Source organism: Tinamus guttatus, unplaced genomic scaffold (genome assembly GCF_059628265.1).
Source record: "Tinamus guttatus ecotype Peru unplaced genomic scaffold, ASM5962826v1 Tinamus_guttatus_pri_ptg000506l, whole genome shotgun sequence".
Classification (NCBI taxonomy): domain Eukaryota; kingdom Metazoa; phylum Chordata; class Aves; order Tinamiformes; family Tinamidae; genus Tinamus; species Tinamus guttatus.
The window spans coordinates 49,178-67,982 of record NW_028289040.1 but is presented as its reverse complement, the minus strand read 5'-3'; the positions used below and the strand labels follow the sequence as shown (position 1 = coordinate 67,982).

The window sequence follows — 18,805 nt, the reverse complement described above, 5'->3', positions numbered from 1 at the left end:
AAGGCCCTATTATTATTATAATAATAAAACTTTTGCCCATTCTGTTATCACGGTTACTTTACAACCTCATCCCCACTATAATGCGATGTTTCTCTTCTAAGTGAAACTAGATGCAATTAACTCTTCTAGTTTATTCATCTAGCTCATCCCATCTGTCATGGCTTTACTGTTCTTCATTACTTTATGATCAACCTATTCATCCTTCCTTTTAAGGTTCTGTATCGCCTCCTTTTAAAGTTTCTCTTGCCTGATCATTGCTGTCCCTATTGTTAATTGACCACCATTTTAGAAATATCTCTCTCCCTATCTCAGCTTGGCAAAACCTCCTTTCTCTCGTGCTCCAAGTTATCATGTTTTCCTCATTATCAACTTTGAAGTTGTGACTAAAGCCCAGCTGGTCTATCAGTACAAGACAATCCAATGTCCTGGTGTCCAGATTGGTATAACAAAAACTAGCAGCACTCCACAGAGTAATCTTCTCTCATTTAGCAACTCTTACTAATCATAAAGCCACAGCAGAACCTAGTTCCCCAGGTCCCAACTCACATGCTAAATCAATCAATCAATCAATCACTCTCTGAGGAAAAAGGAGAGAAGTAGGTTCAGACCAAAGGAAGAGAAATTGTTGCTTGTTTTTTTCTTGGATTAGCAAGAATTTGATGTCCACAGAGCTTGTAGCGACTTTGACTCAGGAGATTGACAACCCAGTGACAGCCAGTCTCTGTAGTAAGCTTTCAGAAGTGTGAATTTTCATTACTCCAAAGGGGTCTGGAATTTCATGCTTCTCAGTCATTTCAAACTGAGCAGGCATTATGGATTATGTGGATAATGCCTCACTGAATCCATATCCCACTGAATCTCTGATCAAATTGGATCAAGTGAATTGAGATGAAGTGGATGCTTCAGCAGGTCTAGGTAGGGAGAAAAACTGGGAAATTGTGTGGCAGATATCTTGTATAGGCTAGTAGAAGCAAAATGTGCTTACTTAGTGATTACATTTAGTTATCTGCTTTAATAAGCAATTACCCTTCAAGAATAATCCCTTCTCCTCCCCCCTAAATTCAGTTTTGGTTAATCGCTTTATCTTAGCCTACTAACTGCTCCTTCTATCATCAAAGGATACCGAAAAAGAGAGGGATCACCAGGACAGCAGTTAAGGCTCTCAAAGGCAGTTGGAAAAGTCTGGATTCAAGTCCAGACTTCCCTTCTGCTCTGAAGTCTGTTTTGTACATCCCATTATATGGATGTTTTGAAGGTACCTAAGGGTTAAAGTATTAAAAGACACACCGACACTACAATGGAAGACTGCATCTACTTTTGTCTGGAATGTGTAACATAGCATCAGGAATATGCTCTGTTACCTGTTATACTCATTTATCTCCCATACTGAATAAAAACTGTAGATGTTTCTGTTAATAGAATACTTGGGGGTGGGTGGAGTATCTTTGCATTTAGCAACTTTAAGAACTAAGAAATTCATCAAATTTGAATCCTAATAATTAAGATAGTCTTGAAATAATAAAAAATAAAAATAATAATAAATCCTACTTTCTCCAAAACCAAACTTACAATATTCTCAGATTTTGAGGGTATGGGCAACTTCCCAGCTAATTTAATTTACCTCGTGAAGAATCCGGGAACCATTTATGTGCGTTTTCTACATTATTTCTCTCTTCTATAAGAAAAATATAATTTCCAAATATATTCATGTTTACAATGCACGTAGGAATAAGAATCAATTTTAGTAATAAAAATTGAGCATATTATTATGGTCATGACTAGAGCCCATTCTGAAATGGCCCGTTAAGAAGAAGAAAATACGTAACAGTGATTATCATGAAACATGGCAGGCATTATCATCCTATACTTCAGTAAAGGAGATAAAAGAGTATGGGTGAGTGAAAGGGAAGCAAAAGAAAGTGAGATAAGATGGATACATGTCCTGCATTAAGGAATCATTGGTCAAATGGAAGAAACAGAGATGTATGCAGTGATAATTCATTTGTTTTCACTGCCTTAATTTTAATGGATTTGAAATAAAGTCTGAAATGGCATAAAGAGTCTTACAATATTTAGTTTCTAAATATTAGCTTAAACTAGCACATTCAGCTCCAGCACTAGGTTCATGTGTAAATATTTGTCTTACCCAATGGCTGGGGTTGACCTCTTGCTCAGCTACAGTAACTGTTTCCTTTCAAAAGGTTTTTTGTTTTTGTTTTTTTTTTCCCTCTCTCCTTCCCCAAAAAGGAAATAGTTTGAAGCTGAGCTACAACAAGATTTAAACTTGACTTCTTTAAGACTGAGAGTTTCTCTTAGCTAAGAGTTGTTCCCATATGTACTTCAAAAGCAAGAGATGCTGTGCTCTTCCCGGCAGTGTGTCCTGCCTTTGAAGTCTTTGAAGTATCCATAGAAGATGCTCCTAACAAAGAAAAACTGGTAGTCTTTAAAGAGTAGACTTTACATTTGCATATAAAAAAATCCTCAAAAAAGGGGGAGAGTGCTTTTTAAAACTCTTTTTTTTTTTTTTTTTTTTTTTTTTTTGGCTGACTCCTCAGAGAGCAATAGAATTCAGGAAAGAAGAAGTAGCAGAGATTTTTACCTGTGGATTTTAGGAATTTAAGGAAATTTAAGGAAACTATTTCCAGAAGTAATACTTTATGCTTATCAAAAAAATCTAAATTAGTGAGTCTTTCTATTCTTTTTCATCTTTCAAAGTCCAGTCTCCCAAATCTGAAAGAATTCATGCTTATTTTTCTCTTAAATATTTACAGATTCAAGTGGTAAAAAGATACTATCTGTAGATCAGACTATATGCAAGAAAATTTTAATCTCCATCTTCATTTGTACTTATGTCTTGACTTTCATAATGTTCTTTACAAGAAGATTAAATCTAGCAATGAGTGTTAAATACTTTTCAGAAATACTTTTCAGAAAACACAGAATTTGAAATAAGCTATTAAACATAAAAAAATTGTAGCTTTTTTGTTGTTGAAGGAGAAAGAAGTGTTGAGCAAGCTAGTTTTAAAATCTTAAAACCCATCACTTTTCTAACAGAAAAGGCTACTGTAAAGTGTAAGCTGCTTGCAGTAAATATATACACACACATAGTCCATAAATGATTTAAATTGAAATGAAATATTTAAAGACTTTGTAAACCTAATTATAGAAGTTTTTCATTGAACTACAAATTACTTTTTCAATATCTATTTTATTTAAACTCTTTACTTCCTATCAGAACAAGAAAGAACACTAAAATTCAAGAAAAGTTTAATAAACGAAATTTGTATTTCGTGTCTTAAAAAGTGTAATTATCTTCTGTGTTTAACAGAGTCAGCCAGCAAACTTTTAGAAAGACAAAAATGGAAAAGGAAGTGAGTTACAAAGAGTTTTACGCATTACCATCTCTGTCTGCTTCCCATCATTTACTAAGTAAAAATACATCTTATTTGAATGTAGATAATAAGGAGACATTATGTCCTGCTGTGACTGCACTCTGTCTTGCCCAGAGGCTTGTTACAGGTAGCCTCACCATGTAATAAGTATTAATTATTTCTTAATTTTCTTTTTGTATTTCAGGTTTAGAGAAATAGTAGTGCTAAAGTATAATGGTATCAACAAACATCTAGTTTGTCGAACTTTGAGGTTCAGTATTTTTTCTTGCCAATGTCAGTTTATGAGGCACGAATGAAGGTAGAAACATTAGAAGGTAGAAACATCTCTCATTTGGTTATGTTGCATCCTTGTATCTTCCAATACAGTTCAGTTAACCTCTTCCCATCTCTTTGTTCTGACCTCCACTAGACAGACCTCCTGTAAGAGCTAATTTTTTCAAGCATCTTTTAAAGATGTCACTGTCAGGGAAAAACAGAAGTTTTGGGTGAAATAGGGTAGAGACAAACTGGTGCACTTCTGTTAGAAAGTCTGGAGTTCATTATTAATCAATGTTGTCTGAAAAGCAAACCTCCAAATTTACTTTGAAGTCCTAACAACCGAAACACAGGACTCCTGCAAACCCATGAACAAAAACAGTAAGTGCTGAAATTCTGGACAAACATCGCAAACACGGCTTTTACTTACCTTGTTTTGAGCTTATCTGGAATCAGAAATAGGGTTATAATTTAGCTACACTATTTCAGCTGTTGTATATTTTATACTACCATTTCTTCAAAATGTAAGTTTTTAATATCCTTCTCTAAGATGGAAGGATATCCATTGGTCTTTTTAGCCATCAGCGCGCTTACAGCAAATGTGGGTAAAGCCCTTCCCATACCTTCATTCGCGAAGCCTAGCCATGAAGTTTTTAATAAAGCCATAGCTGTCTGCAACTGCAGAGACTACAGACTACAATTGACAGCTGCAACATCAAACATACAGAACTCTGATAATGAAGCACACGTATAGGAATACTTCTGCTCATAAATCCACAGTACCTATTATATAACACTTTGCCAAAAGAACTTCTTATGGTTTAAATAATTTTTAGTTAATTTTTTAAAGTTATACAGTGGTTAGACGCCTCCCCACACCTCTCAGTACAAACAAATATAACTGCACACAGCCCAACACTTTAGCCTTACCAGTGCTGTCATCATAAACAACAGTGACTGTTTTCCACTTGAAGAACTGCACAAGGTCAAGGATGGCACGGCTGAGTGAAGAAAAATCTGGATAGAGGCTGACATAGAAAGAGTCCTTGTTGTCTGACACTTGATGTTTCCAGCGGGTCTGGATATGTGGCACACCCAGCGCATTGCAGATGGACTGCACCGCATTAGCCGAGGAGCTGTGGGACGGTCCGAAGATGGCAGCCACCCCAAGGGACAGCTGATCACACGCTGAAGAGGAGACAGAAGTCTGTCAATGACGAGAGGAAAGGAGGCAGTGTGCCAAAGGTATTGCACAATTCACACTAATTAATAGGCACTCCAAGAAGTACAACTTTACTGCTGAGAGATCTTCTTTCCTGTTCAAGTTTAACACTTTAATTTACAGAGATTTCAACTTCAAAATAAATTTCTCAGCTTTTGCTGTTAGCTGATGAGTAGCAACCCTTAACAACTAAATAGTGCTCAGCTAGAAACTCCATTGTCAATGGAAGTCAAAGGCCAGTAGTTATGCATGTTTTAAAAAACACTGACAAGATCCGAGATTTATGTTTTGCTGTGTCTTACATTTATTGAAGGGCCATATGGGATAATATTTCTAGCTACGTTTTTTACGCATTACCTTCTTCCCCAATCCACAAGCACTATCTCTACCGAAAACCTAATTACTCAGAAATTCTGCATGTTAAGTGGATTTAATTCTAGACAAGTATCCAGCAGATGATAATTTAATTGAAATGAACATTTGAATTTCTGTATCTGAAGAGCAATGCAAAGACTAAGAGCATGTAGAGGCCAAGATTTTCCCTAAAAGAAAATGAAATCACTATCTGACAATGAACAAACTCAGTGTGAACTGTTGAACACCAGAAATATACTCTGTTTTGTTGCACCTATACTAATACAAAACTGGCCCTGAGAGTCACTGACATGATGCTGCTGCATCCAAAAGGAGAAGCATTCCTCTTTCCTGTACAGGCTACTAAAAATAAGCTCTAGTCTGTATCATCTCTCACAGTAAGATTGGGCACTGCCTGGGAGAATATTAGTTGGCAGATGCCAAAAATAGACAGGAAAATTAGGCAGCAAAGATGATGGCAGGCCAGGGTTTCAGCCCATTAGCTGCTCCTGTTTAGATCACCACTATAGATAGTAGCCTTTGAAAATATGCAGTTCTGAAACATTACAGGTTGTCTTTCAGGATAGCATATAACTTGTTAAAGAGACGTTATAGAAGGTGTCTGTGTAATCCAATCTGAATGTGTGTATTAATATGAGATTTGATTAACTAATATTGTTATAAGACCATCTATATCCCTCACTGCTGAGAAAGCAAGCAGTAGAAACATATCGTGCTGCATTACTTTTCTCAGCAAGCCAAAAATAACTATTTTATTGTTCATATCAACCTTTTACAACATGCTATGCCTTTCAAGTGCATTATGGAAACTATGCTGGTGCACTCTTTTTTTCCATGCATAACTCAAGGATTTAAATTAACTTCTTAATCCTGTATAGGATAGCCTAAGTGACTAGTCTGATGAAGAGGAAAAAAAAAAAAAAAAAAAAAAAAAAAAAAAAGCTAATATTGCCCTTCCTAAGAGTAATCAACAAGCTTTATGCAAATGTCAGTAAGTGGGATCACTAACAACAGCGATAGCTACCAGATGGCTTTTCAATGGGCTTTCTTTTCCATTTCCGAGATTTGAATAATGCAGTGCTTCCACATGTGATTTAATATGGCACTGCTCTATAAGAAGCAACCCAAATTTTCTAATACATTGAAGGATATTTTGTTTGCATTTACATTATTCCTTACTGAAACAGTAACATGGGAATATTATTGCCTTGGCTTCAGGTTGCTCTTTGGGACTACACCTTTGAAAATGCATTAATAAATGGGATTATCCATTTCATCTGTATTCAACCTCAAACTTATGTGTTACTAGGAGGTCTAAACGGACTATTTCTTATGCAGTGCCTGCCTGCTTACTGATGGACATAATCATGAACAACAAATGAGTTAAATGCTTAAACCTCATTGTTAAAATCCTGCTTTAGAGACATTTGGAACCACCATAATAAATTAAAACATTTTATGCTAAACTTTAGCCTTTGATTCCTAACGAAAGCACCTATCAGCACAAATATAGTTGACCATATTGTGAATTGATGAAGCAAAAACCTATTAGCACTGGTAGATTACACAGATTTTGATATAGCCCAGTTAGTCACAACTAAGACCACATTCTCATCCCAGAATGCAAATGAGAATAGTAAATATATTCAATCTATTGTTATTCATATGTCATCATACTAACTTCTGCTATTCCATTCTGACAGGGATTAGCAACATAACAATAGTAGGGCTAGCTTCCATCTTCAGGCAAACCTGAAGGCTGCCTGTGTTGTCTCAGGAAAAGCTTGATGAATCGGAGGTTACAGAACAAATTTCTCCATTCCTTATTGTTTCTTGGGGAATAGAAAGAAACAGTCTTCCATTGCAGTGCTTTTCAAAGAGGGGCTGCTACCCTTTGTCCCATTAAATTTCACAGAAGACTAGGTGCTGGACATAAGAATAATTTGAATTTGGAAGATTGGGAGGAAAGGCGAAAGAAGGGATCATAATAATAACTCAGAAATACTGTGTTAAAATGGATATTTGCCTCTCTCTCCTCCTCTTTCTCACACTCTCCTCTACAAAGAAACCATTGTTATTCATAAAAATGTGTTACTCATCAAAAAAAACTAGCCCATTATATTTTTCATAAATCAAAGCATCTTACCATGATAAAATGTATATACTTTTAAAAATAAAACAGATACTAATTTCAGGCCTAACACAAACATACTTATGTTAAAATGATTTCTTCAGCAAATAAACATGAGTTTAGCAAGACTTGTTACAACATGAAGGGTTAAAGGTAAATCCTTACCACTTCTAAATTGAAGTTTTAATCAGCACTATGCACCACTTGTATGAAGTACTTCATGTACTCCTGACATGTATCCTTACTCAAGAGCTTTTCCTTAGCTAGCATTTATAATTTCATATCAAATGTTTTTATTCATCTTAGTCCACTGGAGAATCAAAAATTTTACGGGGTATACTGCTTTCAGTTTTGAATACCTGGGATTAACTTGTTAGGACCAGACCACATAGCAACATTTAAACATTTAAACTCTTACTCTTGTAAGAGATTCTAAAACATTCATTTCAATTCCCGTTACGAGATACTTGCTGTTCAGGAAAAGCCTACTCCACTAACTATTTCCATATAGTTACTCTATGGAAAAGTCAGTCACTGAGGCGCTGCAGGCAGACACTACACCCCAAGTAAAACACATACCACTTACACCTGTACACATACGATGGCAGGTTCTGCTACATCAGTACAATTCTAAAATGAGCCAGTCTGAATTGGTCCGTATCGACATATAGTCACAGCCACACCAGAAAATGCTCAGTGCTGTGAGCTAAATTCACAGCCTCTACCAAAATTTCTAGAAGTTGGAGTCATCTAGCATTTTCTTGGGCAGAGTATGGAGATAATTTTTTCCTATTCCAAAGGACCTAGTCTTTGAAACACTCTAATCACAAAGCTGATAAAAAATTGATTTCAGATTTGTAAATGTTCAGACAAAGAAACAGTTTTTGAACAAGGGCAGTAAAAGCCAAGATGACATAATGCAATTTTCATACAGTTACTATTAGATCCTTCAAAGAGTAGTCTTTAAAACACAATTTTGATGTCCGCCATGAAAGCAACAACCTTGATTGTTTCACGTGGCTTTTCGGACAGACCTTTTTTCAGGTAGGTGAACAAATCAAATCTTAGCCAATCATACAAACTTTAAATTTGTAAGAGGTTACCTTTTTTGGATGCTTCAAAGCTATCATACAGATTTATCTTTTGGGTGTCATATGTTAACGTGGTGTTTGGCAGGAGAGTTCTGTTTCTGTTGATTGTGTTCACAGCAAACCGGAAAGCTAATTCTTCTGCTCCCATTGGGCCTGATTCCACACACTCAAAAATGCCTCCTGGTAATGAGGGAGAGAGAGGCAAACAAAAGAAAGCAAAAAAGAAAAAGAAAGCAAAAAAAAAGAAAAAAAAAAAAAGAAGCAAAAGAGAACAGTAAGCCATTACAGTAAGCCAATAAACATTTCTATTTATCAGTTCAAGATCATCCTGAAATTTTTAACTTAATAGACCTGACGCAGTGTAGCTACTCTCAGACAACTCATGATTTAGGTTAGATTTGGGTCAAATCCTAACTGACAAAAACTCAGAATGTCTTAAAAACTCACCTTGTAAAAAACCTGTAATGTTTTCCATACAGCATTTTACTGACATGAGTAGAAAGTGGCCATAGAAAATAAACACATTATTTAGAAGCAAAATGGGAGAAAGACAAGGAACACAATTATTTAATATTATTAAACTTGAGATTACCACTAAAAGATCAATCATGACCTGTGGATGGTGGAGGATAGGATTACTAGAGTCTTCTGCTCTGTGTAAGACTCCCTTAAGCCACAGTGAACTGGAGAGTTCATTGCAAATGAAACACATGAAGGGATAGGGCACAGAGATTCTCCAAACAAGCTCACGAAGTGAAGATATATAGACATTTTAGTCTGATGTATGAGCTAAGAAACAAGTTGAGTAAGGGGCAAAAAATCTGATTCAGCTGTACTGAGCCTTACGCATATGGGACCCCATTTTCAGCAAATACAGAAACCTCAGCAAATACAGTCTGCTTTAAGTTCCACTGTACAGCACAACATCCTCCAAACAAGGAGTATAGCTGGCGTAGGAAGTGCCTTAAACAAGAGACATATTCTAGGATGGTTCTGAGCCAGCCTTTATCTTATGGGAAACAAATAGGACATTGTCAAACAGTGCAGTACAACAGCTGATCTTATCTCTTTAGTCAGATATCATTGTCCATGAAATGAAAATTAGTACATACTCTGGGGTAATATAATTTATTCTTGCATCTGGATAGGTCAAGGATACAATGACTGTAAAAGTAGTTTAAAGGTCTTTACTATGGTGACATAGAATGTATCAAAACAAACAAACAAACAGTATTTGTAGGATATCTATCACCAGCTAATATTGTACAGGCACATGTGTACGGCCACCCTACCAAGATCATTAATTACAAGATCGTTATTACAAAGCATTAAAGGAACATTTCCCGTTTACTTTGCCTTAGCTCATGGCTATTCATGTGTAAAGTAATGTTGCTACCTGGCTTTGTTTTTTCTAAAAATTTCTTATCCAACACTCACTGCTTTCTCAGCAGGAAGCTCTCATAATCTAAATGTTCAGAAACTTGAATCAGGACGAATTTAGCAAATTGCAATCAGTTTATAAACAATCATTTTGAAGAACTGAGTAGATAAACCATTCCTGCTGCAAAAAAAAAAAAAAAAAAAAATAGGTATTTACTTACAACTCTCCTTTTCAAATATTATTAAATACTAAAAGGCTTTGAGTTTTGCAAGCCTCCTGCCTCTTTCAATCTGTTTTTTCTTACTGGATGGAGAATAGGCATTAACTGTTTTCCTGCAGATGAGCCTTTAACATCCTGGTGAGAGCCCTATGGACAGATGCCTAAACAATATTAATTTAAAAACATGAACACTAACCACTGAGATGAGAAGTGACAAATAGCTACTTAAACATTAGTAAGTTAAAAGTGAAAATGAGGCACGGATGGCAGATGCCTGAGAAAAATCTAGACAGGTGAGGAAATGATCAAAACTGATTGATCATAGGAGAGGTAACCAAGATTAACAATACTTTAGAAGCTAGAAAAAAAGAAATTGGATAAGATACAAGTGAGCACAGTACACACTAAAAATTAAAACTGAACATGTTTATATGAGCGATAATATTAATATGAAAGGCAACCTCCTTTTGGAAGAAACGAAGAGCTTTATTTAGGAGAACTCAATTTGATAGACAAGTCTGTGCTCTTTAAGGCTTACCACATCTAAACACTCTAAGTCAAACGGTGACATGTAAGAGAATTCTACTCCCATTTGGGGATTTTATTTAAATTGTTGTAGAAAACACACGATTAGTGAATAAATGATTAAGTATAGATATTAACTGTCAACAAAATGGAAATGTTTTCATTGAATATGATCAGAAGTAAAATAAATTTTACAGGCTTTCCTAAGACATCTGGGAAACAGTTATTCAAATACATACATATAAAGAGATATCACACAAGCAACTTTTAGAAAGAGAAGATTATATTCTCAGAGACAATGGATTCATAAAAAGAAATGAACAATACCATCTCCCTTTCTCTTGCCTGAAATTTTTACATTGGAAAGTTTTCTCCTTTAATTTCGATTTATCTCAAGCTTGACATAATCTTCTTTCTTTATTTCTATATTTTTTTCTTCTGTTCGTCTCTAAACATATAAAATGGGGAATTCCCTCTCAAAGATGCAGCCATTGATTTTGACCTCTGTTATCAGAGTAGTTCCTAATGGTAGAAACTGTCCACCACAAAGTAAGACAATTTTATGAAGATGTCAAAGTCCCTATCTCCTGTGAGTGGCAACAGAATCTATAATTTTCCCATGTGCTTCATTTAGGGGTTTCTTCCTCTGTATAAATGTATAAATGTATCCTCTGGATAAATGTATCCCTTGCAAGCCTGGCAGCATATGATCAGTCTGCATCAGGATAAATTTCCATTCCAGAGCAAAAAAAGAACTAGAACCACCTGTTTGGGCTGTCTTCCTATTAGGAAGGAGCAAGATTTAGCCTCTTGCTCCTGCTTCTGAATATCTTCACATTTTATGCTAGATAGTAAGACCAGAGGAGTAAATGTTTGACCAAAAAAATCACTGTTTTCTATCAATCTTCTAATATGTAGGTTGCTGAGACAAACTTCCACTAAGCTTCTAGGAACACTAGCAGAACACAGGCTAAATGGTCAAGCTTGATATTTTGTAGTAATCTTCTAGCCTATAAAATTCACACAAAGAAGAGTCTCTAATTAGCTGGTTCCCAAAATATACCATATGCTACTATAATGCACACAAGATGAAAGTGCCAAGCTGCTCCATATTGGAAAATTGTTGCTAGCCTTGGTCCGCCAAATACCTGTCCTTATACAAATAGAGAAAAGATGGATCAGGAACCCAGTACTCAGGCCCTGGTATCTTTTAACTCAGCTGCTAAACTTCAGCAGAGACGTGACTGTATTCTCAGTACTTGAATACAGCCACAAAATAGCTATTTTTGGGATGTTCAGCAAAGGCACATAAAAGAGTTTAGACATTGACAGGAGTGGGTAGTTTTAAAGAGTGCTTTATCCATATTTTTATAAGATGCAAGTAGAAACATCTAGCTCTCTTGATAACTTTAAACTCTCTTGCTCTTGCACTTGTGTTCTCATGTTTTTTTTAACAAAGTTCATTTAATACATCAATAGTAGCAAGAAATACATGAAGTTATTTTTAAAAGAAGTGATTCCACCAACTACATTATGGAAGACTAGATGCAAAATATACTGCATTTTCTACAATATGGAAAGAAAGTGCAGAAAAAGTATTGGCTCTGCTTTTCTGCTATACTCAGTTATAGAGGGATATTAGTTTTCAGAAGCTGCTATAACATATTGAGCATTGTTGCTCCCTCCCAAACAGGCTGTTGTACCTTTCATTTAGGATAGCGTTATTAATAATCTAACTGAGGCATACACTGCATGCTCTCAGATAAGCAGGCAGAAGAGTCATAAATCTTGCCATTCGCATATGGACAAGCAGCCAAGCCAATGCCTATCTTTCTATAACAGATTGAAAAACGCAGGTATTGGGACTTGTCTTTAACCCAACATATGGACTGAAAGCAGCAGCAGTATCACTTCTCGTACACAGCGCATCCTAGATGAAATGGCTGAACATTCACTGCTACCTTAAAACAGAGAGAAGACTTTAAAGGGGCAGGAAAAAACCTATTTAATGCTGAATTTGCTTTAATGGTGTCATACGGTAATAGTTTATCAACACAGGCAATTTATATAGAGGCTACTCCTCCTAATGTAGACAAAATAGCCTTATTATTTTTCAATCAACATAAAAATCTGAAATGGTTTGAAGTTATACGGGAAAGAACTCCAAAAAATTTTGTTCTGCAAATATCCAAAAGAAAAAAGTGAGCCGTTTCTACCAAAAAAGTTGAGCAAGATTTGACATTTTTAGTCAAGAAAGATAAAGTTCTATCCAATTTTCAAATTAGTTTTCCTGAACAGAATACTAGGGTAAGAACAAGCTTGCCACACATCACGTAAAAACACTGCAAAACAACAAAAGAAGATTCTCTCTAACTCTCATCAGCTATCTAAGTTGAAATAATAGGGTAATTACTCTTTAAGAATTAATCAGCTTTGTATTTCCATTACACAAAAACAGCATAGGTTTGAGGTTTTTCTTCCCCCATTTTATCTTATTTTCTATTTTATTTTCTATTAGATTTTCCATTTTATTTTCCTCCTATTCTATTCTGTGAGCCACCATGTGTCCTTTGAGTGGTTATCTCTGCGTAAGTATCTGGAGGAAAAGAAAAAAAGGCAGAAAGAACCTAAGTGCTTAGCTACACAAAATCTCTTGATGAGTACAAGGACCAGAACAGGTTATTCATAAATCTCTTCTCCTCTTCCAGATGCAGAACTTTGGAACAGATGAGTCTCATAAAACCTGAGAGGTACTCCTACAAACTTGAAATCATCAACATTCAAGCAATCTTCAGAATCATCCAAGTACAACTATGAACAAGAGCTATAACACACACAGCTGATACTAAATCAAAGATTTTTTCCTTTATCTCTAGGAGAGTTCCCAAGTTTGTTTCAATGGAAAGGAACACTATTTAATAACAGTAGCTACAGGCTATTTTACAACCTGTGCTCTTGGAAAAATTAAACCTTTCAATATATAACAGAAGGCTGCATTACCTCAAGTCTTACTCAGAGGAATCAAATGAAACAAACCTTACAGACTACTTTGAATTACTGAGTTTGAAATAAAGTATTTTCCAGTATAATTGCCACTGTATTAACCACATATACAGCAGTAAAACTTCCACAACTTGGCAGTAAAAAAATTTACTACACTGTAATTTCCAAATATGATATCAGGAGAGGAAAAAAAATTAAACACTAATTCACTCTAATACAACATTGTTGACATTAATGAAGTTATGGAAACAACATTAATCATAATTTCAGTTTTAAGCATGATTTCCCTGTAGGAAGATGTAAGATGATTTATGGTATAAATGTTTCTAATTAAGTTGCATTTTTTTTCTAATATCAAAACAAATTTATAAAGGTCTCACTGTATACACAGGCTAATCATTTTTAAAAGCTTTAATTTTTAACTTTATAGCCATATTATTATCATGTAACATTCTGCCCATATTTACCTACAGCTGTGAAGATAAAGGTTTTCACAAACACTCAACATCAGTCACAACATGGTATGAACACCATTTTGTGTAATACAGTAGTATTTAAGATACAATAATGTAAACCTGTATCTTAAGTTCAGGTGAGCGAAAGCCTGGAAAGTATTTTATTTCTAAAAACAATATATTCCTACCCTGGAATATTTCCTCCCACCATTCTACTTTAAAAACATATAGATACATTTAGATAATACTAATAAGTCTATATGAAGTTAAATAGATTTTAAACTGTTTTGTTTCCCAATCCTCACCTCAGATCAGTACACAATATAAGAATGTAAGATAACCATGTTTCCCAGCATCTGATCATGATGTGACAAATAGAAATCTGTTATTCTGATTATCTCATTCAGAAAACACTCACTCCCAAATTAATTAAGCTGGATGAAAGGCAGAAAGGTGAAAAGAGTATCTGAAAATGTCTCTGCAATAAAGAATTTTTAATAAGTTTTTTTTTCCAGAGACAATCAGAGAATCATAACCTCTAGGAGGCATCTTACCATTAAAGTGTGTCTGCTGCATCCAAAGTTTGTACCGACCATTTAATAATCAGAGCCAAAGAGAACATAGGTGGCCCTATATGCAAAGGAGTAAAATGTCAAAGCATATTACTAGCAGCACAAATGTTTCTGGAGAAGAAGCGTGATCTTTACAGAAGTGTGACAGGATTGCAGTTCTTCAACTGCAGGCATAGCCCAAAGTAACTAGAGGCTCATCTGACATCCCCAAAATACCACTGCTGTGGCACAGATGATATCAGAAACAGGGGCATGGTAGGTGCTATGCTACAAAGACTGATTTGGATTGCTTCCTGAACACATTTAAGCCCTAATCACGGGTATTACCAGCTGTACTGATTATGCTGTTTTAGGTTGGTTTGGAACTGAAAAGCTGTGGAAAGAGGTGACTCAAAGACCTCCATAAAAGGTTGCCAGCATTGCCGTGTGCAAATATGGAATAAAATCTTAGCCATTTATTTTGCTCTGGAGCGGAATTAAAAACAATTAATCACTTTCATGTAAGACATTTAAAGTAAATTAAAAATTTTCCTCTTTACAACATTTTCCATATAACAATATAAATTAATGTTTTATATTGGAATATACCTTGTGAATCTGGGCAAGATCATGGTTTTATTACTTGTTTTAGAAATATCATAACCTTTCTGAATCTTAAAAAAAGATCATCTAATATACAAAAATATTTATTTGACTTTGAACACCATTTTATGTGGATTAGCCACTCTGGGAAATGACCTTAGCCCTACTAAGCGTATGTAGGGTTTCAAGGGAGGAAATAGGAGCTGGAAATTCTGTGGTCTATTTCCATTGCCACTGGTTTCTTATGTGACCTTGGACACGTAGAAATTTAACTGAATCACAAATATCTCAACTAGATGCAACAAACGTCTAACAACATTGCAAAAGAGGCATCATTATTGGAAAATCAGTAACATGTTTTGACAGACTTGAAATGAGATATAATTTATGTTAAACATATTAGTAAAATCAGTATATGAAGGCATTAGCACAGAACCCTACATTTTTTACAGTATCAAATACATTACATTTAACATCTAAATTATCTTTTGAGATATATTTTAGGTTATTTACACAAAATAGGTATTTCAAGAGATATTTGTCTTAAAGATTTGAATTATGCACAAACTTAAGACAAATAAAACTATATATTTTCTGAATGTATATTATGACAGCTGAGCATATGGTTGATGCTAATTTTATCCCCCTTGTTTAGTGTTAAATTACATATCAGAAGAAAAAGGGTCTTCTCTTTTTTTCCTCTTCTCTCTTAAATGTGATGTGTATGGGGAAATAATAAGCCTGGATCTTATTTGCACAAAAATTCATTACCAGTTCAGTATCCAGTTCAGATAGTGCAAAGGATATTTAATGGTAAAGACATATCCACATTCAAATGATTATGAGCATCATTAAAATTATATTTTAAGAATAACATAGATCTGTTCTAATACCAGCTTTAAGTCAGATGTGACAACTGACATTTGTGTCTGAACCTTACCTTTCATCAACATGCATTTAGCAAGTATGTTTTGAATGTCATAAATAAAACAGTATTAAAAGATTAACGTTACTGGACATATGTAGCATACATACAAAAATATCCATCTGCTGGCATCTCTGCTTATCAATACTGCCCATTTCAATTGTAATATCTGACGAATTATGACTACAGGTGACAGGCAAATTAATGAGCATTAACGAGCAATGTGTACAAAGCACACAGTACAAAATACTATCTGAAGCCTTCCCGTATTAAGGGTGCACATTAGCCTTCTCTGACACACTGTTTTATTAAATGATTTATTTAATTTCAATGCCATTATCTATTCACTGTTAAGGAACCTATTCTACTGTAAAGGAAACAAAACAAAACAACAAAATAGCACCATGAGATTTTGCTAAAAGGTACCTTTAATTATTTTGGCTATCAAAATGTTTGAAACTGTCTTACAACTACTGCTTCCCTAACCTTTTTGAGAGGGCAGGAGGAGGAAAGAAGGGGAGGGAATAGACATCTGTCTATTTACAGGGTAGATATCCCTATAACTACCCCTATCTTCAAACTTTCCTGTTAACAGGGCTAAAGATTCACAGATCAGAGACCATTTCATTTTAGTCTGGGAACAGTCATAAAACATACCAGAACATTGATAAAAACTGAAGTCCCTGACCTCTCCATGTAGACCATAAATAAAAACAAATTTTGTATTAGGCTCACAGTGACTGCTATTCATTCATTTTCTCAAAGGCTGGCTTGTGTCTAGATCCACATTTCAGAAGTCATAAACGAGGGAGTCTAACCGTAAGTAAATTTTATCCACAATTTCTCAGTAGCTTTAGAAATAAAATATGACATTATACTTTAATTTTAGACACAGACCAAAATATTTTTTCTGTAAGTATCATTACCCTAATAAAAATACAGTACACGTTGCTAGAGGATTATTATTCAAAATGTAGGAGTTACTTCCAGAAGACTAGGAGGTATAATTGGACAACTGGAAAACACATGTTCTGCTGTCTCTACTGCATCAGCTGCTTGGATTACACAGTCTTGCAGTTTCTGAGCGATTTCTTTGAGTCTTCATTCAGGGGAAAAAGAAAAAAAAATCATACACATGAGTTCATAAATAAGCGTGAGCACACAAGTATTAAGTACTACAGATAAAATTTCCAAGAAAACAAAAAGACCTCTCATCGTCAAAGGCAGAGATATTATGTTCATCTGCTCCCAGACTGAGCAAATTTACTTTTAGAGTCTTAAAAACACATTTATTCAGAGTCACTGAGCTCATTTATTTCATAGGTTACACCAATAATAAAGCATGCTGCATGTAATATAACCTACAATGACTTATGCAGCTGGGTGTCACAAGCTAACATGACATGTCAGCTGAAGAAATTAAGTCATCGCTCTCCAAAAGAAATGAATGAAATGTACTATAACTACTCTGTAAATAATAAGGAAGATAATTATACAACTTAAAGCTTCTTGGAAGATGTTATTTACTATTTTTCCTTCTAAATATTACACAAAAGACAAACTTTTTTTGCCATAGATTTAAAATATTTCTAAAGCCATCCAATTAGTATCATAAATATTAACAAAAAGTACATTCAGTTGTATGAAAGTTGAGTGGTTCCCAAACTGATAATTTACAGCAGATTCATGTGGAGAACAGATTCTAGTGGGAACTTGAAGTAAATAAGCAAAAATGTTTAATGAGACACAAGAGGTTCTGTTTCACTATGATACATTTCAGAGATTCTGATCAGCTTTTCTAGTGACAAAACCAATTGCTTTTAATTTGCAGCCTTTAGAAATACTATTTGAAGGGGAAGAGGAAAGCAAATTGTTCAGAAGCACAAGGAGGAAACATTGGATCTGAAATAGAGAAATACTGAATTTTGCACTCCTCTCTCATTTACAATTATCCGACTATCTCCTCCGTACAAGGGTCAGCGTTTATATTCTTGACTACTGGTATGGGAAGTAAAGGAGAAATGATACTTCCACAGAATATCCTTCCACTCTCTCTCATTTATATCCCAAAATTCCACACCAGCTGTATGCAGTTTACATTTAGACTGATCATCAATTAAAAGTAGACATTTTATTTTATTAAGAGACTAAGTTCTAAGAAGTTATCAGCCAATATGATAATTATGCTCTAAAAAGTTGTTCACTAATTTGACAATTAAGTTCTAATTACTGAATTAGAAGCCTCTTGGGAAAAATGGAAATTTGGTTTTCACAGGAAAGTGCATAGCTATGCAACCTGCTTTATATAAATACTATTCATGGGATATATTAACTGTATATAGTGTACACCACTGTTAAAGTGGTATACTTTATATGTCTTATCTAAAGAAACTCTTCCTTTTTATTATTTCTTGTATAATTCTTCAAGGTAGATACTTCTTTAAGCCAGAATACTCGTATATACACAATACACAGGCATTGAGGCTATTCGGGAAGCTGGCAGCTACCCCTCTTAGCCTCTTGCTTCCAGTGAGTCTCTTGCCCAGGGATGTCTCCTTCACAGGTCACTTGTCATAACCACCAGCCCCACATCAGTGGCTCTGAAATCTAGGAGGTCTGAAACTCCTTTAGACATTTATCCTTATTCAATCGAATGGAAACCATCTCCTGTGCTAA

At 35.0% G+C, this 18,805-nt stretch overlaps 1 protein-coding gene across 1 annotated transcript in view; it reads right to left on the bottom strand.

Moving 5' to 3' along the window:
- Positions 1-18,805, bottom strand: part of GRIK2 (glutamate ionotropic receptor kainate type subunit 2) — a 253,600-nt gene that overhangs the window by 226,419 nt on the left and 8,376 nt on the right. The window contains exons 2-3 of the mRNA XM_088533518.1: positions 8,479-8,646; positions 4,578-4,835 (exon numbers count right to left, since the gene is read on the bottom strand). Of these exons, the coding sequence (XP_088389644.1) occupies positions 4,578-4,835; positions 8,479-8,614 (394 nt within the window). The 5' untranslated portion in view covers positions 8,615-8,646. The remainder of the gene's footprint in view (positions 1-4,577; positions 4,836-8,478; positions 8,647-18,805) is intronic.